The 18,791-nt window shown below is 36.4% G+C and overlaps 1 protein-coding gene across 1 annotated transcript; it reads left to right on the top strand.

Annotated features, from left to right (window-relative positions):
• Window positions 1–10,445: 10,445 nt before the first annotated feature.
• On the top strand, window positions 10,446–17,005 carry LOC133738103 (CDPK-related kinase 5-like). Its single transcript, XM_062165549.1, has 11 exons — window positions 10,446–11,358; window positions 12,866–12,996; window positions 13,197–13,238; window positions 13,341–13,449; window positions 14,009–14,087; window positions 14,182–14,478; window positions 14,560–14,672; window positions 15,187–15,294; window positions 15,385–15,447; window positions 15,551–15,718; window positions 16,505–17,005. Exons 1-11 carry the CDS (start codon window positions 10,810–10,812, stop codon window positions 16,640–16,642), a joined length of 1,797 nt encoding a protein of 598 aa, XP_062021533.1. The 5' UTR covers window positions 10,446–10,809; the 3' UTR covers window positions 16,643–17,005.
• The last annotated feature ends 1,786 nt before the right edge of the window (window positions 17,006–18,791 follow it).

Below are 18,791 nucleotides of genomic sequence, written 5' to 3'. Positions count from 1 at the left end.
ACTTAGGCCACAACGAAAAAATGAGTGACAACTATGGTCGATCTCCTCGAAGCCAAACACAAAAAAGGAAGCGGCCAAAAAAAGGTTGCAAGAGAAGCAAGGACAAAAAATTAGAATCCTCGAGGACAAAAACACACGAAGATATATTCACTCAACCGGCCAAACGCGCACAAAAGAAAGGGTGGAAGATGACAACCATGAAGCGGGCATGATAAGGGCATTCAATGAGGAGGAAAGTTATTGTCAAACAATTAAGCAACCTTTTTTTTATTACTAACAATTAAAGAACCTTGATTAACAATCAAGCACAAACGAACCCTAAAAGAGAATGGGGTAGCTCATTGGCCAGCGCAAGATAAAGGATTAGAGTTAAAGCTTTCACCATCTTCCTCTTCATGTTCAAGAAGTGATTATTTCCAAGACAAATAGAGACAGATAGTCATAAAAAATCTCAAAACTTCACAAAGAATCCTAAATTTAGATCCGTTTAACATTTTTATTTCGTTGCCTATTTAAAAATAAAATAAAATAGCTATTGCATTTGCATTGATCCCTGTCACTTAACTTATACCTAGATACATACATCTAAGTGTCCTCAGTTTTCTTCACTACATTTGTCTTCCTTGGGTGAAAAAATTGCTCACTCTGTCTGCGTTGCTTTCAACATTAGCAGGTTGGTTTGGTTAGGGTTGTGTCTTTTGTTTCTGACTTTGTCTCTACTAAAATCTCAGTTGTAATCTTCTAACCTAAAAAACAAACAATTAAAATCTAAAACCACATAGAACTACGAGAAGTTGGCCAAATAAAAAATGGGGATACGATCCTTTTTGATCATTTCTCATTTGTACTACTCTCTATGCTTCCCTGTTTCCAGTATTAATTTCTCAATAATTGCGCTTCCATTTTTTAATTAAGCACATAATTACTTTTTAATTAAGATTTACGTTACTAATTACTAATTAACCATTTGATTTTGAATCAAAAAGTTCTTGCCAATTTGCATTAAACAAAGTAATTGCTTTAATTTGCAAATAATGCTAAAAATATATATATTGTGTCAGATATATATAGTATCCAAAAGTGCAATGGGGATTTGGAGTCGTGGATTACAACTGTTTTGACTGGATTTTTACGTACAATAATATGTTAATAGTTTGGTACCAACCACTAATTGGGTACCTTTTGATCTTTCTCTGGAAAATGACAATGGCTTTGAACTTTCCTGGATAATAACACATTATTGTTTTGTACGTTATGTATATGGACTAGGTTGTTCGAAGGCTATATATTGCTTTCTTGAGGTTAGTCTAAATGGCGTAAAAGTGTAAAACGATGAGGAATTGAGTTAAAGTGGTAGCCACCATAGGTGGTCTATTTGGTAAGAGCTTCTAGGTTTGGTACTCCCACACTCTAGTTTGAATTCTACCGACGCTGATTAGAGTTAAATCTCAATCTATTCTTGCTTGCCGGGAGAAGAGAAAGCATTCTGACATAACATTCCCTCTGCACGGATTAGTTTATGGACTTACAAAACCTTTAAGAATACCGTGTGATCTCCATAAAAAAACAGAGTTGATAAATGGTTCGATATCAATATTCTAACGTAATTAAGATAAAAAAGGATTTATAGAAGATATGATGCTTGCGGATCAAGACCATCTTGATTTTCCCACGTGCATTAGTGCATGGTGATAAACAATCATATAGAAGATTTGCATTTTAATCTGCAGATGAAGATCTGGGTTCTAATTTTAATTAATTATTGTGTATTAAAATGTAGTATGGAGTAATCAATCCGTTACTTCAACGTCACTAGATCTCCGTAGAATCATATTGAGTTCTTGACAATATTGGTCCCCAATTAACTAATCGTACGCATGGGATCCCTTCTCAATAGTTTTAGTTAATTTTCTTCCACGGTTTTAATTTACATGAGCTTCTTGGCCAAAAAAGAAAAAGTTTAAATTTATTATAATTCTGTGGCTTCGCCTATTGAGCTATACGGTGTGCGACTAAGGTATATTACGCCATGGTGTGGATTGATGGAACTCGATGCGCTGTTTTTTTAGGTTTCTCCTTTAGAAGCATAGTTTTGTGACTTTTATAAGGTTTTCCTTCAACTTCAAGAGGTTAATTGGATTATATCGTGGTGGTCCAAAATGTTGACTCAATTGAATCTTACGGACAATCAACATTGTTTGTGGATTTAGGTTAGGTTTCTCTTGAGACATTGTTGAACTTGGCGGTTTGGGGTGGTATGTTCGGCCTGATGATCGACTAGTGGCATGAATGTTTGTCTAAGAACTTGTATTTTGGACATTGATTGATATTATGTGGTGACTTCTGGCAAGGATTTTATTATTATTTTCTTTTTTATATAAGGGGTGTCGATTTCGTTGGTGTCAGTTGGATATCGGGATTATGTCGGTACCTTGAAGGATTACAGTTGGATCTTGTTGACCGGCCAGTTTCTCTATGTTAGTGGGATTCGATATGCTTTTGATACGCTCAAAGCAAGCGCATAATTTAACCCTGAAAACATCGTTAGTAGTATAAGCAAATAGGGATCGTTCTATTCCGGGGATTGAGGGTACACCTGTCATTGTCAAAAAAAACAAATAAAGAAAGAATTAAAATAATAAAGTAAAAAGTATTATGTACAAAAATAAAATAAAGAATAAAAATATATACAAGTTAATATAAAAAGGGGGGTTTTGAGATTATAGAATTGGAATTAAAATTAAATGAAATAAAGAAAGTGTAAAAACACATATACAAGGGTGGAACACAAGAAACAAAGATCAAAACTACAATCATATGAATGAAATCCAATTACAATTCCTATAGTTGATTATCTATGTCATGAGAAATAAGTTGACCATGTGAAACATTCGAAGCAAATGATTTCCCATATTTTACTTTCCTTGAATATTTAATCTAAGTGAAAGCACCTAAATTAAACCTATTGAACATGCAATCATAGTCTAGAAAACTAGCTAATCAAGAACACATTCAATGCATGAAGAACAAAGAAAGGATGTCAACCAAAGTGCACAACATAGTATGAAAAAGTCCATCTATTTGCAATCCTCCTTAATTGATTTCGACTTTTGTCCAAAGCCTTTACTACTTAAATCTAGCACCAATTACATGCATATATCCTAAGTTGGCCATCAAAGAACACATACATATAAAAGTTTTCCATAATCCAAAATCAATTAAGCAATCTCACATAAGCAACATAAAAATCAACATAAAGAAATCACAATTTTTATTCAAACATAGAAATTGGGCTTAAACTTTGCCCTTAATGTTATTGTTAACTAGAAACAAATTCCTACGAAATTAAATAAGGAAAAAGAATGAATTACACCGTGAGTTGGAGATGGAGATGGAGATGGAGTGCTTGAAACGTTGAAATCTTGAATCTTGGAAGCAAGCCTTCAAGGTGGACGATGGAGGATATGATATTCCCGGCTCCTTCTTCTTCTTCTTCTTCTTACTTGAAAACGCAGAATTTTGCAACTAGAGAATGGAGAGAAAAATGGAATGGAAATGGAGAGACAAAGAAGATGAAATGGATGAAGGAATTGTTTTTAGAGTGAGAGGAGAAGGTGTTTATATAGGGAAGAAAAAGAAGAGTGAAATGATAAATGGAAGAAAAATAATGAAAGTGGTTTGTAAAATATGGAAAAGATGGAGTAATGATGAAATGAAAGCAAGGCATGAAGGTGTAGAAGTATGGAAGTGATGATGATCTATTGGAGCAGAAAAATATATCCAAGGAAAAAGAGAAAAGCATCTAGCTTTCTTCATGTGGGTAGGAAACTTGAACATGTGGTGTTGAGCTGTTTTTAGATCAGTTTCTGCCCCTTTATTCCTTCAATTATTTCTCCAACAAGCATTCCCAATTTCACTATGACCTCTTCATAAAAAATGTTCCATTATGAGTGTAGATCACCCTGGTAAAATTTCAGATTTTTATTCCATGTGGTTGGGCCGAAAATGCTGCTGGACTCCTTACGGGTCCAGTTTTCCAGTTTTGCTTCTGCAGGAAATTGGGCTGATTGTTTGAAGGCCTTCCACTCAATTCTAGCTCTGGCACTCTTCATAAGAAACGATCCTTAGGATGTCTAGAATGGATCTGGAAAGTTTCAGCTCATTTGGAGTTCATTTGGTCAGGCGGCCGCTCCTTCTTCCTTGCTTGGCTTGGTTTCTCCTAGCCGGAGTAGGAAAATGTGTAAAATTGACATTTTAGTACATTTCCATTTTTCTCCACCATTTATAGGTAAGTGTGGACCTAATGCTCATTTCACCATCATTTACTCCAATGTACCTAAGAAAATAGAAATTGAGTTAAAAATCGATTCGTTAAGGAATTAACTAAGCAAAATGTGAGGAATTAACTATTAAAATACCACATTAAAATGCTCCTATCAAATTCCCCCACACTTAGCTTTTGCTAGTCCCTTAGCAAAATCAAAAACTAACAAACCAAAAAGACTATGACACAAAACAAAGAAACCAACGAAAAAAATGACTAAGTATGGAAACAAAAACACAAAGACTCAAAGAAACCAAAAACGTAAAACACAAAGCAAGACACAAAGAAAAAAAAAACGTCACACATAAAAGAGTAAATTCAAAGACAAAGACCATGATGTTGACATCACAAAGACCTCTATTGCCCTTTAACATATTGTCTCAGAAATCTCATACTTTCAAGTCACCAAGATTAGCACTTAACCAAGAATCACATCATCAAGATATTCAAGAGCTAATTACAAAATATAATCCACATATAAGCATGTAAGACTTGGGAGTAAACAATGGTGGTGAGTGGAGCTCAACATATTTCAAACAAGTCATGATTCAAACCTCACATGGATATATCACTCTTTCTTCTCTCAGATTCAAGGCTCATGCTTAAAAGCTTATAATCACTCAATTATATGTGAGAGAAAATATTTTGAGGCAATCAAATAGCTCACATATATAAGAAACAAAAAGCACTTTGTGAATATAATTTTTTTAAAAGATCTCATGAAAGATATCAACTACTTGCACGAATGGACCCAAGCCATATGTTCAACTCTTGTAACTCATCTCCACATCAAAGGCTGTCCCATCTTAAGGATCAAGAAGGTCTTCTCAAAGGTTGTAATGGGGCTAAGGCTCAAGGTTTTAAGAAATGAAAGGGTAAGGAATTTTAACAAAGTATCCTAAAAACCTAGCAGAGCTCATGTTGATGTAGAGAGACTTCTAGAAATCCACCAAGGCATAACGTCATACCCATGAGGCTTTATAAAAGGGCTTAATGTCTTCATCTTCATTCTAAACTCCCTTTGATTCTAGTGAATTGGACAAAGACCAAATTTTTCGATAGTGGGCCTTCAATTCAAAACAATCTCCAAACTCACCAAGTATGGGGGACTAAAATCCATAAACATTCTTTTTTTTTTTTTTTTTTTTTTTTTTTTTTTTTTCACGGCAATACATACATATTTTTTTTTTTTTTTTCATGGACAAGTCTACCCCCACACTTGAATTTTCACCTCTTCTCAATCCTTGTCACCATCATGTAGTAAGTCTCAAAAGATAGCTCCACTAAGTTTTTAGAACAAAGGGTAGGATTATAACTATACTAAGGTTCAGGGGTTAAGGATTTTTAGGGTGATGAAAGAAAAGGCTTAATGTAGGCTCAAAGGGGTTTATCTAAGGGGGTCCCACGACGGGCACAAATAGGGACACATGCTTATTTGGCAATGATGTTAGTTCCTAGGTGCCTCTATCCTTTCCAGAATCAGGGCCATGTATTGACAAAACGTCTCAACAAGCACAAGAGCGAATTCTAGCATTCTCTAGTCCATTAAACTTAATCTATGGCATGTAATCAATCAAGATGAAAGAATAATGAGATCAACAGAATCATCGCCAAGAAAATAAGAGTATAATTCATTTTTTTTTTTTCATTAATCACTCAACAAAGAAAGGGCACATGGCTCAAATTCTCACAAGGGTTATTATGAATCATAACTTATCATCCACATGTTCATATTCTGTACCAAAGTTACGCATGCACCATATCTACTACACATTCATATGCTTTTCATAAATCATAATTAACCAAAGAATATCATCAAATATTATCCCAATCTTGTGATCCTCTTTTAGCCTTAATTTCAGAGATATAAGCTCATCCTAGACAGTTAAAAGGGCATCCTATGACTCAAAAATAAAAACAAAGGACTAAGACTCAATAAATAAAATCAACGAAATTTTTTTAATTTTTGACATTTTTCGATTTTTTTGTATTTTCCAATATATATGACTCAAAATAAAAGACTCAAATATAAATCCCTTCCCCCACACTTAAATATTGCATTGTCCTCAATGTAATCAATCATAAGCATGCAATGAAACAAATAAGCATAGATAGAAGACATTTATGAAAATAAATCCTAAAATAAAAACAAAAGATAAAAAATTAAAAAATAAAAAGAGATAGGGAAAGAGAAAGCAAATCTGTGTAGGTAGACTCCTTCACAGCTACTTCTGAATTGGGTTGCCTCCCAAGCAGCGCTTGAGTTTAACGTCTTTCAGCCAGACAGAATAGAAATTAGAAAGTTAGTAACTATAATTAACTAAGAAATACAAAATATACAATTTGGGAGATATTTTTTTATTTTTTTTTATTTTTTTTTATTATTTTTTTTTTTATTTTTTATTTTTTATTTTTATTTTTTTTGTAAAAAAGCTGAATTTAATAAGACTGAATGAATGCATTTTATTTTATTTTTATTTTATTTTTATTTTTTATTATTATTATTTTTTTTTTTTAAAATAAAGGACTCAAAAATATTTATAGGACTCAAAATGAAAGACAAAAATATTTATAGGATTCAAAAATGAAAGACAAAAATATAAATCCCTTCCCCCACACTTAAATATTGCATTATCCTCAATGTAATCAATTAAAAGCATGCAATGAAATAAGTAAGCATATAGGGATGGAATTTACGAAAATAACTACTAAAACAAAAAGAAAATGGAGGAGTAAAAGGGGAAGAGAAAGCAAATCTGATTATATTCTGAATTGGGTTGCCTCCCAAGCAGCGCTTGTATTTTACGTCTTGCAGCCAGACGGTACCTACATTAAATAAAGTTAGTAACTTAATATTAACAAAGAAATACAAAAAAAATAAACAAGTAACTATGAATTACAAACTACAAGTATAATTAACAAGTATTTTGTACATAAGACACAAGTTAAGTACACAAGTGAGTATAAAACGTAAAAAGTATTTTTACAAGTATAAAGTGTGAAACAACAAAATAATTTACACGTAAAGAGTATGCACAAGTATTTCTTTTGTTATAAACATTATTGATATCAAATCTAATTCCAAGCGGTAAATCAAGTGGACGTGCGGCCCAAGTATAGTCGTCTAGACACAAAGTCCCTCCTACATCCGTTGGGCAACCTTACTGAAATGGCCAGGTAGGGGAGGGTGAACACGAGAGGAAAAATCCATTTTGGCATGAGCTAAGCCCATTTATAAGCACTTCTGGATTCAAAAACCCGTCATGAACGTTATCCCCTTCCTAGACACCATCTCACATAGGATATTCTTACTAGGATGTAAAAGGTCCTAAGTGTGTTAGACAGTTCAATGAATGTTAATAAAGGCCGCCCTCAACCTTAAGGGACCTGAACTAGGTACCAATTAGGGGTTTAGGCCAATATTAATAAACACGACTTCACTTATTCCTTCTTTAATTTACAACTCACAATTAAACTCGTATTCAACAATAAAAAAAAAAACAACCTAGTTAATTTAAACTAAGTGTCAAACAGTTTATATACAACAATTATAAACAAAAACAAGTGATTTTTCAATCCCCGGCAACGGCGCCAAAAATTGATACGCTCAAAGCAAGCGCATAATTTAACCCTGAAAACATCGTTAGTAGTATAAGCAAATAGGGATCGTTCTATTCCGGGGATTGAGGGTACACCTGTCATTGTCAAAAAAAACAAATAAAGAAAGAATTAAAATAATAAAGTAAAAAGTATTATGTACAAAAATAAAATAAAGAATAAAAATATATACAAGTTAATATAAAAAGGGGGGTTTTGAGATTATAGAATTGGAATTAAAATTAAATGAAATAAAGAAAGTGTAAAAACACATATACAAGGGTGGAACACAAGAAACAAAGATCAAAACTACAATCATATGAATGAAATCCAATTACAATTCCTATAGTTGATTATCTATGTCATGAGAAATAAGTTGACCATGTGAAACATTCGAAGCAAATGATTTCCCATATTTTACTTTCCTTGAATATTTAATCTAAGTGAAAGCACCTAAATTAAACCTATTGAACATGCAATCATAGTCTAGAAAACTAGCTAATCAAGAACACATTCAATGCATGAAGAACAAAGAAAGGATGTCAACCAAAGTGCACAACATAGTATGAAAAAGTCCATCTATTTGCAATCCTCCTTAATTGATTTCGACTTTTGTCCAAAGCCTTTACTACTTAAATCTAGCACCAATTACATGCATATATCCTAAGTTGGCCATCAAAGAACACATACATATAAAAGTTTTCCATAATCCAAAATCAATTAAGCAATCTCACATAAGCAACATAAAAATCAACATAAAGAAATCACAATTTTTATTCAAACATAGAAATTGGGCTTAAACTTTGCCCTTAATGTTATTGTTAACTAGAAACAAATTCCTACGAAATTAAATAAGGAAAAAGAATGAATTACACCGTGAGTTGGAGATGGAGATGGAGATGGAGTGCTTGAAACGTTGAAATCTTGAATCTTGGAAGCAAGCCTTCAAGGTGGACGATGGAGGATATGATATTCCCGGCTCCTTCTTCTTCTTCTTCTTCTTACTTGAAAACGCAGAATTTTGCAACTAGAGAATGGAGAGAAAAATGGAATGGAAATGGAGAGACAAAGAAGATGAAATGGATGAAGGAATTGTTTTTAGAGTGAGAGGAGAAGGTGTTTATATAGGGAAGAAAAAGAAGAGTGAAATGATAAATGGAAGAAAAATAATGAAAGTGGTTTGTAAAATATGGAAAAGATGGAGTAATGATGAAATGAAAGCAAGGCATGAAGGTGTAGAAGTATGGAAGTGATGATGATCTATTGGAGCAGAAAAATATATCCAAGGAAAAAGAGAAAAGCATCTAGCTTTCTTCATGTGGGTAGGAAACTTGAACATGTGGTGTTGAGCTGTTTTTAGATCAGTTTCTGCCCCTTTATTCCTTCAATTATTTCTCCAACAAGCATTCCCAATTTCACTATGACCTCTTCATAAAAAATGTTCCATTATGAGTGTAGATCACCCTGGTAAAATTTCAGATTTTTATTCCATGTGGTTGGGCCGAAAATGCTGCTGGACTCCTTACGGGTCCAGTTTTCCAGTTTTGCTTCTGCAGGAAATTGGGCTGATTGTTTGAAGGCCTTCCACTCAATTCTAGCTCTGGCACTCTTCATAAGAAACGATCCTTAGGATGTCTAGAATGGATCTGGAAAGTTTCAGCTCATTTGGAGTTCATTTGGTCAGGCGGCCGCTCCTTCTTCCTTGCTTGGCTTGGTTTCTCCTAGCCGGAGTAGGAAAATGTGTAAAATTGACATTTTAGTACATTTCCATTTTTCTCCACCATTTATAGGTAAGTGTGGACCTAATGCTCATTTCACCATCATTTACTCCAATGTACCTAAGAAAATAGAAATTGAGTTAAAAATCGATTCGTTAAGGAATTAACTAAGCAAAATGTGAGGAATTAACTATTAAAATACCACATTAAAATGCTCCTATCAGCTTTTGTGCTTTGCTTGGGGTTTAGAGTTAGACCCAAGTCTGATCTAGAATAGAATTTGGATCGAGTGTGAATTTAAAATTTAAAATTTAAATCGCTTATTTTAGATTTAGATATGAAATTCAAGTTAGATTAAATTTATATCTAGATCATATATCCACTATTTTTTGGCTACTTTTATGATTCTCTCATTTGGATCATCAGGAATATAGTACTTGCTTTTGAAGGAAATCCTTTTAGGTGGAAGGTTACACTATCTTTTCATGCATTTTTGTCAAGTGTTTTAGAAAATATAGAATTGAACCCAAATTTGGAATATGATAAAGCATCATGGTAAAAGAAGTTACTCTCCCTTAACCAATAGGCATATTAATTGAAATAATGACCCCCCCCCCCCCCCCCCCATCCATTTTCCTCCCAACCTCCCCACAACCTCAACATCCAATTTTTACACAAACAGTCAAAAAAGGAATGGAAATTTGCAGGACACTCATCATGTGCTGACACGTGGACCGTGAGATCATCATACCATCCCCACTTCTTTACAATCTTACATTAATCTACAGATCACACTCTCAGTCATCACTCTCACTCCTCACTCTCATCTCTTCTCCCCCAACAAATCCACATTCCCTCTCTCTCTCTCTCTCTCTCTGATATTTACACCTATCCCAACCTTCTATATTTACTCCACCAGCTCCACCACTCTCTCTTCTCTTCTGTTCTCTCTCTCTCTCTCTCTCTCTGTCTCCTTCTGTCTCTCTCATTGAACAAGACCAACAGCAACAAACAATAACACCCTACCCACTTGCACTACCAAACCCTAAGAGCTTACACCAATGTCACCACCTCTATAGCCATTGATTCCTCTCCTCAACACAACTTTTTTTTCAAGCCCAGAAAAAACCACTACCTGCTCCCAAAGTCCCAAACTTTAATCCATCAACCATGGGAACCTGCACCTCAAAACCACCAAAGCCAAACCCCTACGCCTCCAGAGACCCAAATGACCCATCTGACCCTTCCCAAACCCCCAAATCCCTAACCCCCCACCACCACAATTCCAAAGACGACGCCGTTTCCGGCGCCAGACAGTCACAGTCCCAGTCGCCGTTCTTCCCCTTCTACAGCCCCAGCCCGGCCCATTACCTCAAGAAGTCTCCGGCGACGACCCGGAGCAAGAGCGCTGCCTCCACGCCCAGCCGGTTTTTCCGGCGACCCTTCCCGCCGCCGTCGCCGGCGAAGCACATTAAGGCAGTGCTGGCGCGGCGGCTGGGGAAAAAGGCGACGGCTTCGGTGGCGATACCGGAGGACGGTGAAGATGAGGATGGGGTTGATCTGGACAAGAGGTTTGGGTTCTCCAAGGAGTTAACTAGTAGGTTGGAGGTTGGGGATGAAGTGGGCCGAGGGCATTTTGGGTATACTTGCTCTGCTGTGTTCAAAAAGGGTGAGTTTAAGGGCCAGCAGGTAGCTGTTAAAGTCATCCCTAAAGCAAAGGTTGGTGCTTTCTTTACCTTTATCTCCCTAGAGTTGGATTTCACTGCTTCCATTTGCTTCATTTTTGGGATAAAGTTTTGTTCTTTTTTTCATTCTTCAACATGGAAGTTGAGACTTTAGGCCTTTATTAGACTTTGCTTTTTGTTACTATTGTTCTTGTGTTGTGGGTGGGAGCCAGAGAATGGCGGGTTGTTTATTAGAAACTTGGCGAGTTTAGTATGTGATTTGTGTTAATTACGAGCTGATTAGGCCGAATATCTTTGGAAGATATGGTCTTGTGTTCAGATGAATGACTCCCGTGGAGTCTTCTTAGATGGGGAATATTAGGCATTAGTTTAAGATATAATTCAACTCCACATTGAGTGATAGAGGCATAAAGTGACCAACTTGTTTGTTTATTGCGTTCTATTTCAGTCAATGATAGGTATTGATCTCTTGGCTTACTTGATCCACCTGAATGGTTAACATCACTATTTGTCCACCTAAAGTTTGGATGTTTTGTGCTCCAAACACATTGTGGAATGAAAGGCAGTTTTCCCTTAACAGTTTGTATGTTTAGTGATTGGCTGAATTCCATGTAATGGGAATAGGAACAGACACTTCTTTGATGACTAATTCATATTGCAGTTTTCTTTCTAAAGGATAAACAATGGATGCAGTCCAATGGTTGTGAGTGGACGTAAGCATTGACAAAATTCATGGTTCAAATCGTGGTCTTGGCCTTGACAGGGCGATACCATTCAAATAGATCATATGCGTGGCCATTCGGATAATGGCTAGCAACTTTCCAAGCATACAGCCATCTCAAACTGGCCAAAACTTTTGGTGGGACCTGTTTCTCTGTCTAGACTAGATGCATGGTTAGCTACCAGAAGCCTCATTTAGTAATCTGATGCTTATTCCAAGAGGAAAGAAACACTGTACTTAATAATGTATGGTTTTTTTTTCTTCTGATGATCATGCAAGATGAGGTGGTTGACCAATCATGGGAGTTCATGCAATTCCTAATACATTACCTTGAACCAAGATCTAAGTGTCTAACCAATAGTAAAGGAGTAAGGGGATTAAAACCGGATTTTAAAGGCCAAGATGACTCAGTCTACCCAACATATAGAAGGTGACGGCTTCCAGTCACACATGTTACTTTCCTTCCCTAGTTGCCATTGTAAAAGAAATAGGGAAGAAGAAAAAGCTTTTGACCAATGTAAAGTCAGAGCAAGAGAAAACGTCATGGATGGTACAATTGAATATTGACATTTATTAACTCTTAAATCTTGTTCTCTTTAAGCAAGTTGTGGATGGTAAATATGATTTAGGAGGCACCTGAAGAAGTATAAAGATATGGTCTTATTATATGTATGAAGTAAAAGGTCATGGCAACATAATGCTGTAAGATATGGTTGATATGTTGGAGGCTTTGGTTCTTAGTATGCGGAAATTGTATGTATTTTAGCATTTTGATTGTTGTTTTATAAATTTCTCATGACAATGTATTTTTTATTGTCAGATGACAACTGCTATTGCAATTGAGGATGTGAGAAGGGAGGTCAAAATATTACGTGCCTTGACCGGACATACAAATCTAGTTCAGTTCTATGATGCATTTGAAGACAGTGATAATGTCTACATAGTAATGGAGTAAGCTTATCAGTTGAATTTCTATTTAACCATATTCCATTATGTATTTTGCACAAATTCTAGAATACGTCAATAAGCTTGCCTCTATTAAAGTATTAAGTATCATTGGTGTGGTATAATTTTGGTTGTATTTATTTATTTTTATTTACATTCATATAACTTATCTCTGAAATCATGGTATGCAACTTTTGACATTGCAGGTTGTGTGAAGGTGGGGAGCTTTTGGATAGAATACTTTCAAGGTATGTTTTAGATGTTAGCTATGTAGATCTTAAAAATCTTCATTGGAACTTCCAGATGCTGTTAATATTTACTAATAACTGGATGTTCTTTTACTTCTGAAGGGGTGGAAAATACTCAGAGGATGATGCAAAGATTGTCATGGTTCAAATACTGAATGTTGTTGCATTTTGTCATCTTCAGGGTGTGGTGCACCGTGATCTTAAGCCAGAGGTGGAACATTTATTTACCCTTGTAGCATATAATTAGCAGATAAGATGCCTTTATTACAGTTACCTAACTGTTTCAAATTATTTGTACTTGTACATGATCGATGTCTTCTGTTGTCTGGACTGAAATTAAACATCATTTGTAGCAGGACTATTATTCTTCTAGTAGATTGAGTGCGTTTAAACACCTGCAATCATCAGAGTCGACTCAGTAGATTTTGAGTCGGTCTCAAAGTAATGTGCGTGTACCTTAAGTGCACAGGTTGCTGATATCTCTGCTGTCTGGAAAATTTAGTAATTTCCTTGACCTTTTGGGTGAACTTAAACTAAAATGTTCAAATGGTAGTTTCACCTTAGATTTCCATTTTACAAACTAGGAAAAAAAAATGAGAGTTGGGGAACAGAATAACAGGCTACATGTCATTGTTTCATGCTGAGAAAGACTTTTTTACACCCAACGGTCCTTCTTGACTATGTTCCTAGCTGTATTTATCATGGCGGTTGTGCTTTCTGTATGCAGTTCTCTTTATATTAAACTAATTTTTTTCGTTCTTTATTATCAGAACTTTTTGTATACTGCTAAGGATGAGAGTTCGCCATTGAAAGCCATTGACTTTGGCCTATCAGATTTTGCCAAACCAGGTTTGTTCTTTCTTCAACTACACAGCTGCTTTTATTATCAATCTCTTCGCCGTTGGATTATGGATGGGATTTTGACACTCATTCTGGCTTACAGATGAGAGGCTTAATGATATTGTCGGAAGTGCATACTACGTGGCTCCTGAGGTTCTACATAGATCTTATAGTACAGAGGCTGATGTATGGAGTATAGGTGTAATAGCATACATTCTTTTATGTGGTAGTCGGCCATTTTGGGCTCGGACAGAGTCTGGAATTTTTCGGGCGGTCTTGAAAGCTGATCCCAGTTTTGATGAAGCACCTTGGCCTTCGTTATCTGTTGAAGCGAAGGACTTTGTCAAACGCTTATTAAATAAGGACCCTCGGAAGCGAATGACAGCTGCTCAAGCATTAAGTGAGTATTCTATATCTCTTTTCTGTTTTCAGTTTCTGCTATATTGCTCTTTAGTCACTGGTCATAATCTTTTGTTGGCAGGTCATCCTTGGATGAGGAATTATAATGATGTAAAAGTGCCTCTTGATATTTTAATATTTAGACTCATGAAGATGTATATGCGATCGTCATCCCTTCGAAAGGCTGCTTTAAGGGTGTGTATATGTTTTCACTGATGAAAGAAGAGAACTTTATTTTGCTCTGATTCAGTTTCTTGGTCCTAAAGAACTTTGTATATCCAGTCATTTGATTGGGTTGTTTTCTTGATGAATGGGATTCTTATTTCTCTGGCCTAAAACAATTTAAAATTAACTAGCATTCCATAATTCAAATGATCACTGGATATAACCGTCAGTGGTAATTTTTGTGTTCTTACAGTTTTGTATATAAGTTCATATTTACTTTGGATATAGCACACAAATTTTGAAGGCCCATCACCTCCCTCTCTGAAATTCAAAATTCTTCAACTTTTGTTCTTAATCATTATAAAGGCAAAAGCGATAACAAAAATATCAATTGGTGATTGCTTCATCCAACTTCCTTTTTAAATATGTCTGCATTGTTGCATTTTCGTTTCATTCTTTTATTTTTTGCATATTTATATTTTCAAGAGCTTTTTTAACATATATTCAATCAATCTCTTAGCATTCATTTATGTAAATGTGTCAGGCACTGTCTAAGACATTGACTGTGGAAGAACTCTTTTATCTGAAGGAGCAGTTTGCACTATTAGGACCGAATAAGAATGGCACTATCACTCTTGACAATATTAGAATGGTCCGTCTCTCTCTCTCTCTCTCTCTCTCTCTCTCTCTCTGTTTTTAATCAATCTCTTACCAAGTGTTCTTTTCTTTTTGTCTTCAACAGGCCCTAATGAAAAATGCTACAGACGCAATGAAGGAGTCTCGCATTCCTGATCTTATTGCATCGGTACTAACTTTGTATCTAATTTTTCTTTGATATTGCAGATGATTTCAATGGTTATACGTATATGTTATAGAAGTTCTGACTGGTTAATATTCTTCCATGACAGCTAAATGCACTTCAATACAGAAGAATGGATTTTGAGGAGTTCTGTGCAGCTGCACTAAGTGTACATCAGCTTGAGGCACTTGATCGTTGGGAACAACATGCTCGATGTGCATATGAACTTTTCGAGAAGGATGGAAACAGGGCTATTGTCATTGAAGAACTTGCTTCAGTAAGTTGTTTATTGTTATATTTTGCAGTCCGACTATATAAGTATATATTAAGAGTGTGGAAATGTAGGTTGATTTCAAGAGAGAAAAAAAAAGACAAACACAGATTGGTGAAAATTCTGATTATACAAATATGTTACTTATGAATTGGATTAACTTAGATGTCAAATATTTCATTTTTTACTCGCTGCACTGTAACCTGTTACACATGATTGGCAAAACAATCAGAAGTGCACCATTGTCTCAAAAAGAAAATTGTCAGTGATGCGCATAGTTTACACTAATCTCTATTCGGTAGTTTTGGCTAAACTATACTTTTGGTCCAAAGAAAAAAACTTCGGCCTTATATTTTCACTTGTTTCAATTGATTTTTTTTAACTTTTTTTAATTGAAGCAAGTGTGGTCCATTCATCTCACTAAAATAATTACTTTGTTAGTGTCTGCATTTGTATGTAGTAATTCTGCATTTGAGCTCAGTGATGACAAAATCATGAATATGGTGGATAAAAGCACCACAATGCTTCTCTTAAAAAGTGGAAAGATCGTAATGAAAGCAATGAGTAATTAAGGGTTTTTGATATGTGGATTAAAAGTTCCAAACTTGAATGACAAACCAAAAGTTTGAATGATATGTTGACTTGATCCTGTAAGATTGACATGCTTAGAGAACAGGATCTTGATATGTTCATTTCTGTGTCTTCTTCCTTTTCTTATTTTACTGGTTTAGGGATAAAAGATATATAAAGCTCGGTAGACTGATGACTGTACTTTCTCCATATGTTATTCAGGAACTTGGGCTTGGTCCCTCCATTCCATTACATGTGGTTCTCCACGACTGGATTAGGCACACTGATGGGAAACTAAGCTTCCTTGGATTTGTAAAATTGTTGCACGGTGTGTCCAGCCGGACGTTTGTGAAGGCTTAGTGAAGATATGCAATAGTATTTATATATGCGTTTTAGCCGATCGGAATGAGCATGTGTTTCATAAACTTGGTGCACCTAATGATTGATTTTCGAGATTTGGAGGTCTGGCAAGATGGTCCTTTAGAATCCGCTTTCGCAACACCTGGTGAATTGGAATGAGCAATTCATCAAGATTATAAGTTCCCCGACACTGCCGGTGCAAGCTTGGTTACTGGTTTGAATGCTGCCTTGATCTTGAGAGTGTAAAGCTGTAGTTAGTTTGCCTAAATGGGCGATTACATATTTATTCTTCAACTTGTTTGACGATGCTGCTTTGTATACGTTAAATTATTCTGTCTGCAATATCTTTCTAGTTCATCTAAACGTTCTTCCACTGGCCCAAAACAAAGTCACGTGGCTTCAACTTACGAAGGGTATAAATGCACTCACCACCACTTTCATTTTTCACACAAAATTTGGCCACTTGATCACATATTTCCTTTTTCTTTAGCTAATGCCTTTGAGAAATAGTACACTTTTTCCTTTTATCTGAACAAAGGAAGTACACTGATTTCCATTAGAGGATGTTTCTCTGTGAGATTTGTCAAATGATTTTTGCGAAGTTGATGACTATTTTTTGGTTTCTAGAGGCATTGTGGACTAATAACACAGTTGGACTTCAACAAAGGACTTCCAAGTTGGGGATATTCCAAATGATCCCGGTAAAAAATAAAAATTTGTATAATAAGGTATTTAAGGAAATCTCTCTTTTATGTGTTTGGCCCAAACTCTAGGTTACTTGACCTAGTGGTAATAGGGTTAAATTAGAAGGATCTAGATTCCTATTCAATGTACGATTACTTTCCTTGTACGATTGAGATTCTATGCATTGTAATCCTCTATATGAAGAGGCCTCTATTATCAATGAGAATACACAGCAAATTCCTCTCTACAACACGTTATCAGCACGAAGCCCTAACCTTGAAACCCTAAATTCGTAGCCTTCAAATCCCAGAAACCACCGCCGCCCACCTTGAAGCTCTCAACTCCAGGAGTCCAGAACCGGCGGCGCCACCACCAGAACCGGCCGGAAATACACCAAACCGGCCACCGGAAGTGACGCAAAGATCTCTGCCCGGTTCAATGACTTCCTCACGGCTTCCTGCATCCATACTCCACCACCTGCAGGAACTCGATCCCAGACACCCGGAACCGGAAATTTCACCACCGGAACCGGCCTAAAAGTCCCTGAACCGGCCACCAGAAAACACTGCAACCGGACCGGCAGAAAAGAAAGAAAAAAAAAAAAAAAGGAGGCAGAAGCAGAAGCCCAGCCCAGGCCCAGAAGCAGACCTCAGGCCCATAGTCGCTGCCCTAGGCCCAAATCACATCAGCCCAGAGCCCGTCCACGTCAGCACTGCCACGTCAATGGCCAGTCAGCAGCCACGTTAGCTCCCCGGTCAACCCTCTGGTCAATGACCGGTCAACGACCGGTCAACCTTTCCTGCATATTTCCGGCGACTTTTTCCGGTGACTTTCCGACCACTTTTTCCGGCGACTTTTCCTGCCAAATTTCCCTGCGACTTATTTCAATGTATTTTTTACTAAACGTTCCCGTTTTTTAGAGTTTTTAAATTCAATTTCTCTTCTTTTCTCGGGGACTTTCAACCTCCCTTCTTCTACCCCCCTTTTTTCTTCATAGGGGAGACCAAAAGCCGAACTGTGGGGGTTCGTGCTCACTCCAAGCTTGGAGCTTGTAGAGTCCTCCAAACTTAAGAGTTTGTTGAGAAGAAAACGATCGACCCCACACATCATTGTTTCGATCTAATCCAACCCCTCTTGGAATCGAATTTCTTGGAAGCGACTACGCTCAGAAATTCTTAATTTCTTGGAAGCGACTACGCTCAGAAATTTTATATGTTTTCGTGGTAGCCTTTCACGCTCCGAAACTAACCCTAATTTCTTGTTCTCTTTCAGGATGAGTAACCTGAACAAATTGGACTTTGCTCCATTGGGAACAACTGGCTCTGAATATCACAGGTGGGTTCGTGATGTCCGCCAGCATCTCAAGGCCGATGGAATCCTGGATACGATTCTCGAGCCTAGCCAGGACGTGCTAACTGTTGAGCAAGCTCAAGCTTTGGAAGCAAATAGAGCAGCCTTAGAGGCA

This window comes from Rosa rugosa, chromosome 3 (genome assembly GCF_958449725.1).
Source record: "Rosa rugosa chromosome 3, drRosRugo1.1, whole genome shotgun sequence".
NCBI classification, from domain to species: Eukaryota; Viridiplantae; Streptophyta; class Magnoliopsida; order Rosales; family Rosaceae; genus Rosa; species Rosa rugosa.
Note: the sequence above shows the minus strand (reverse complement) of the source record. Positions and strands in the feature narration are given on the sequence as shown.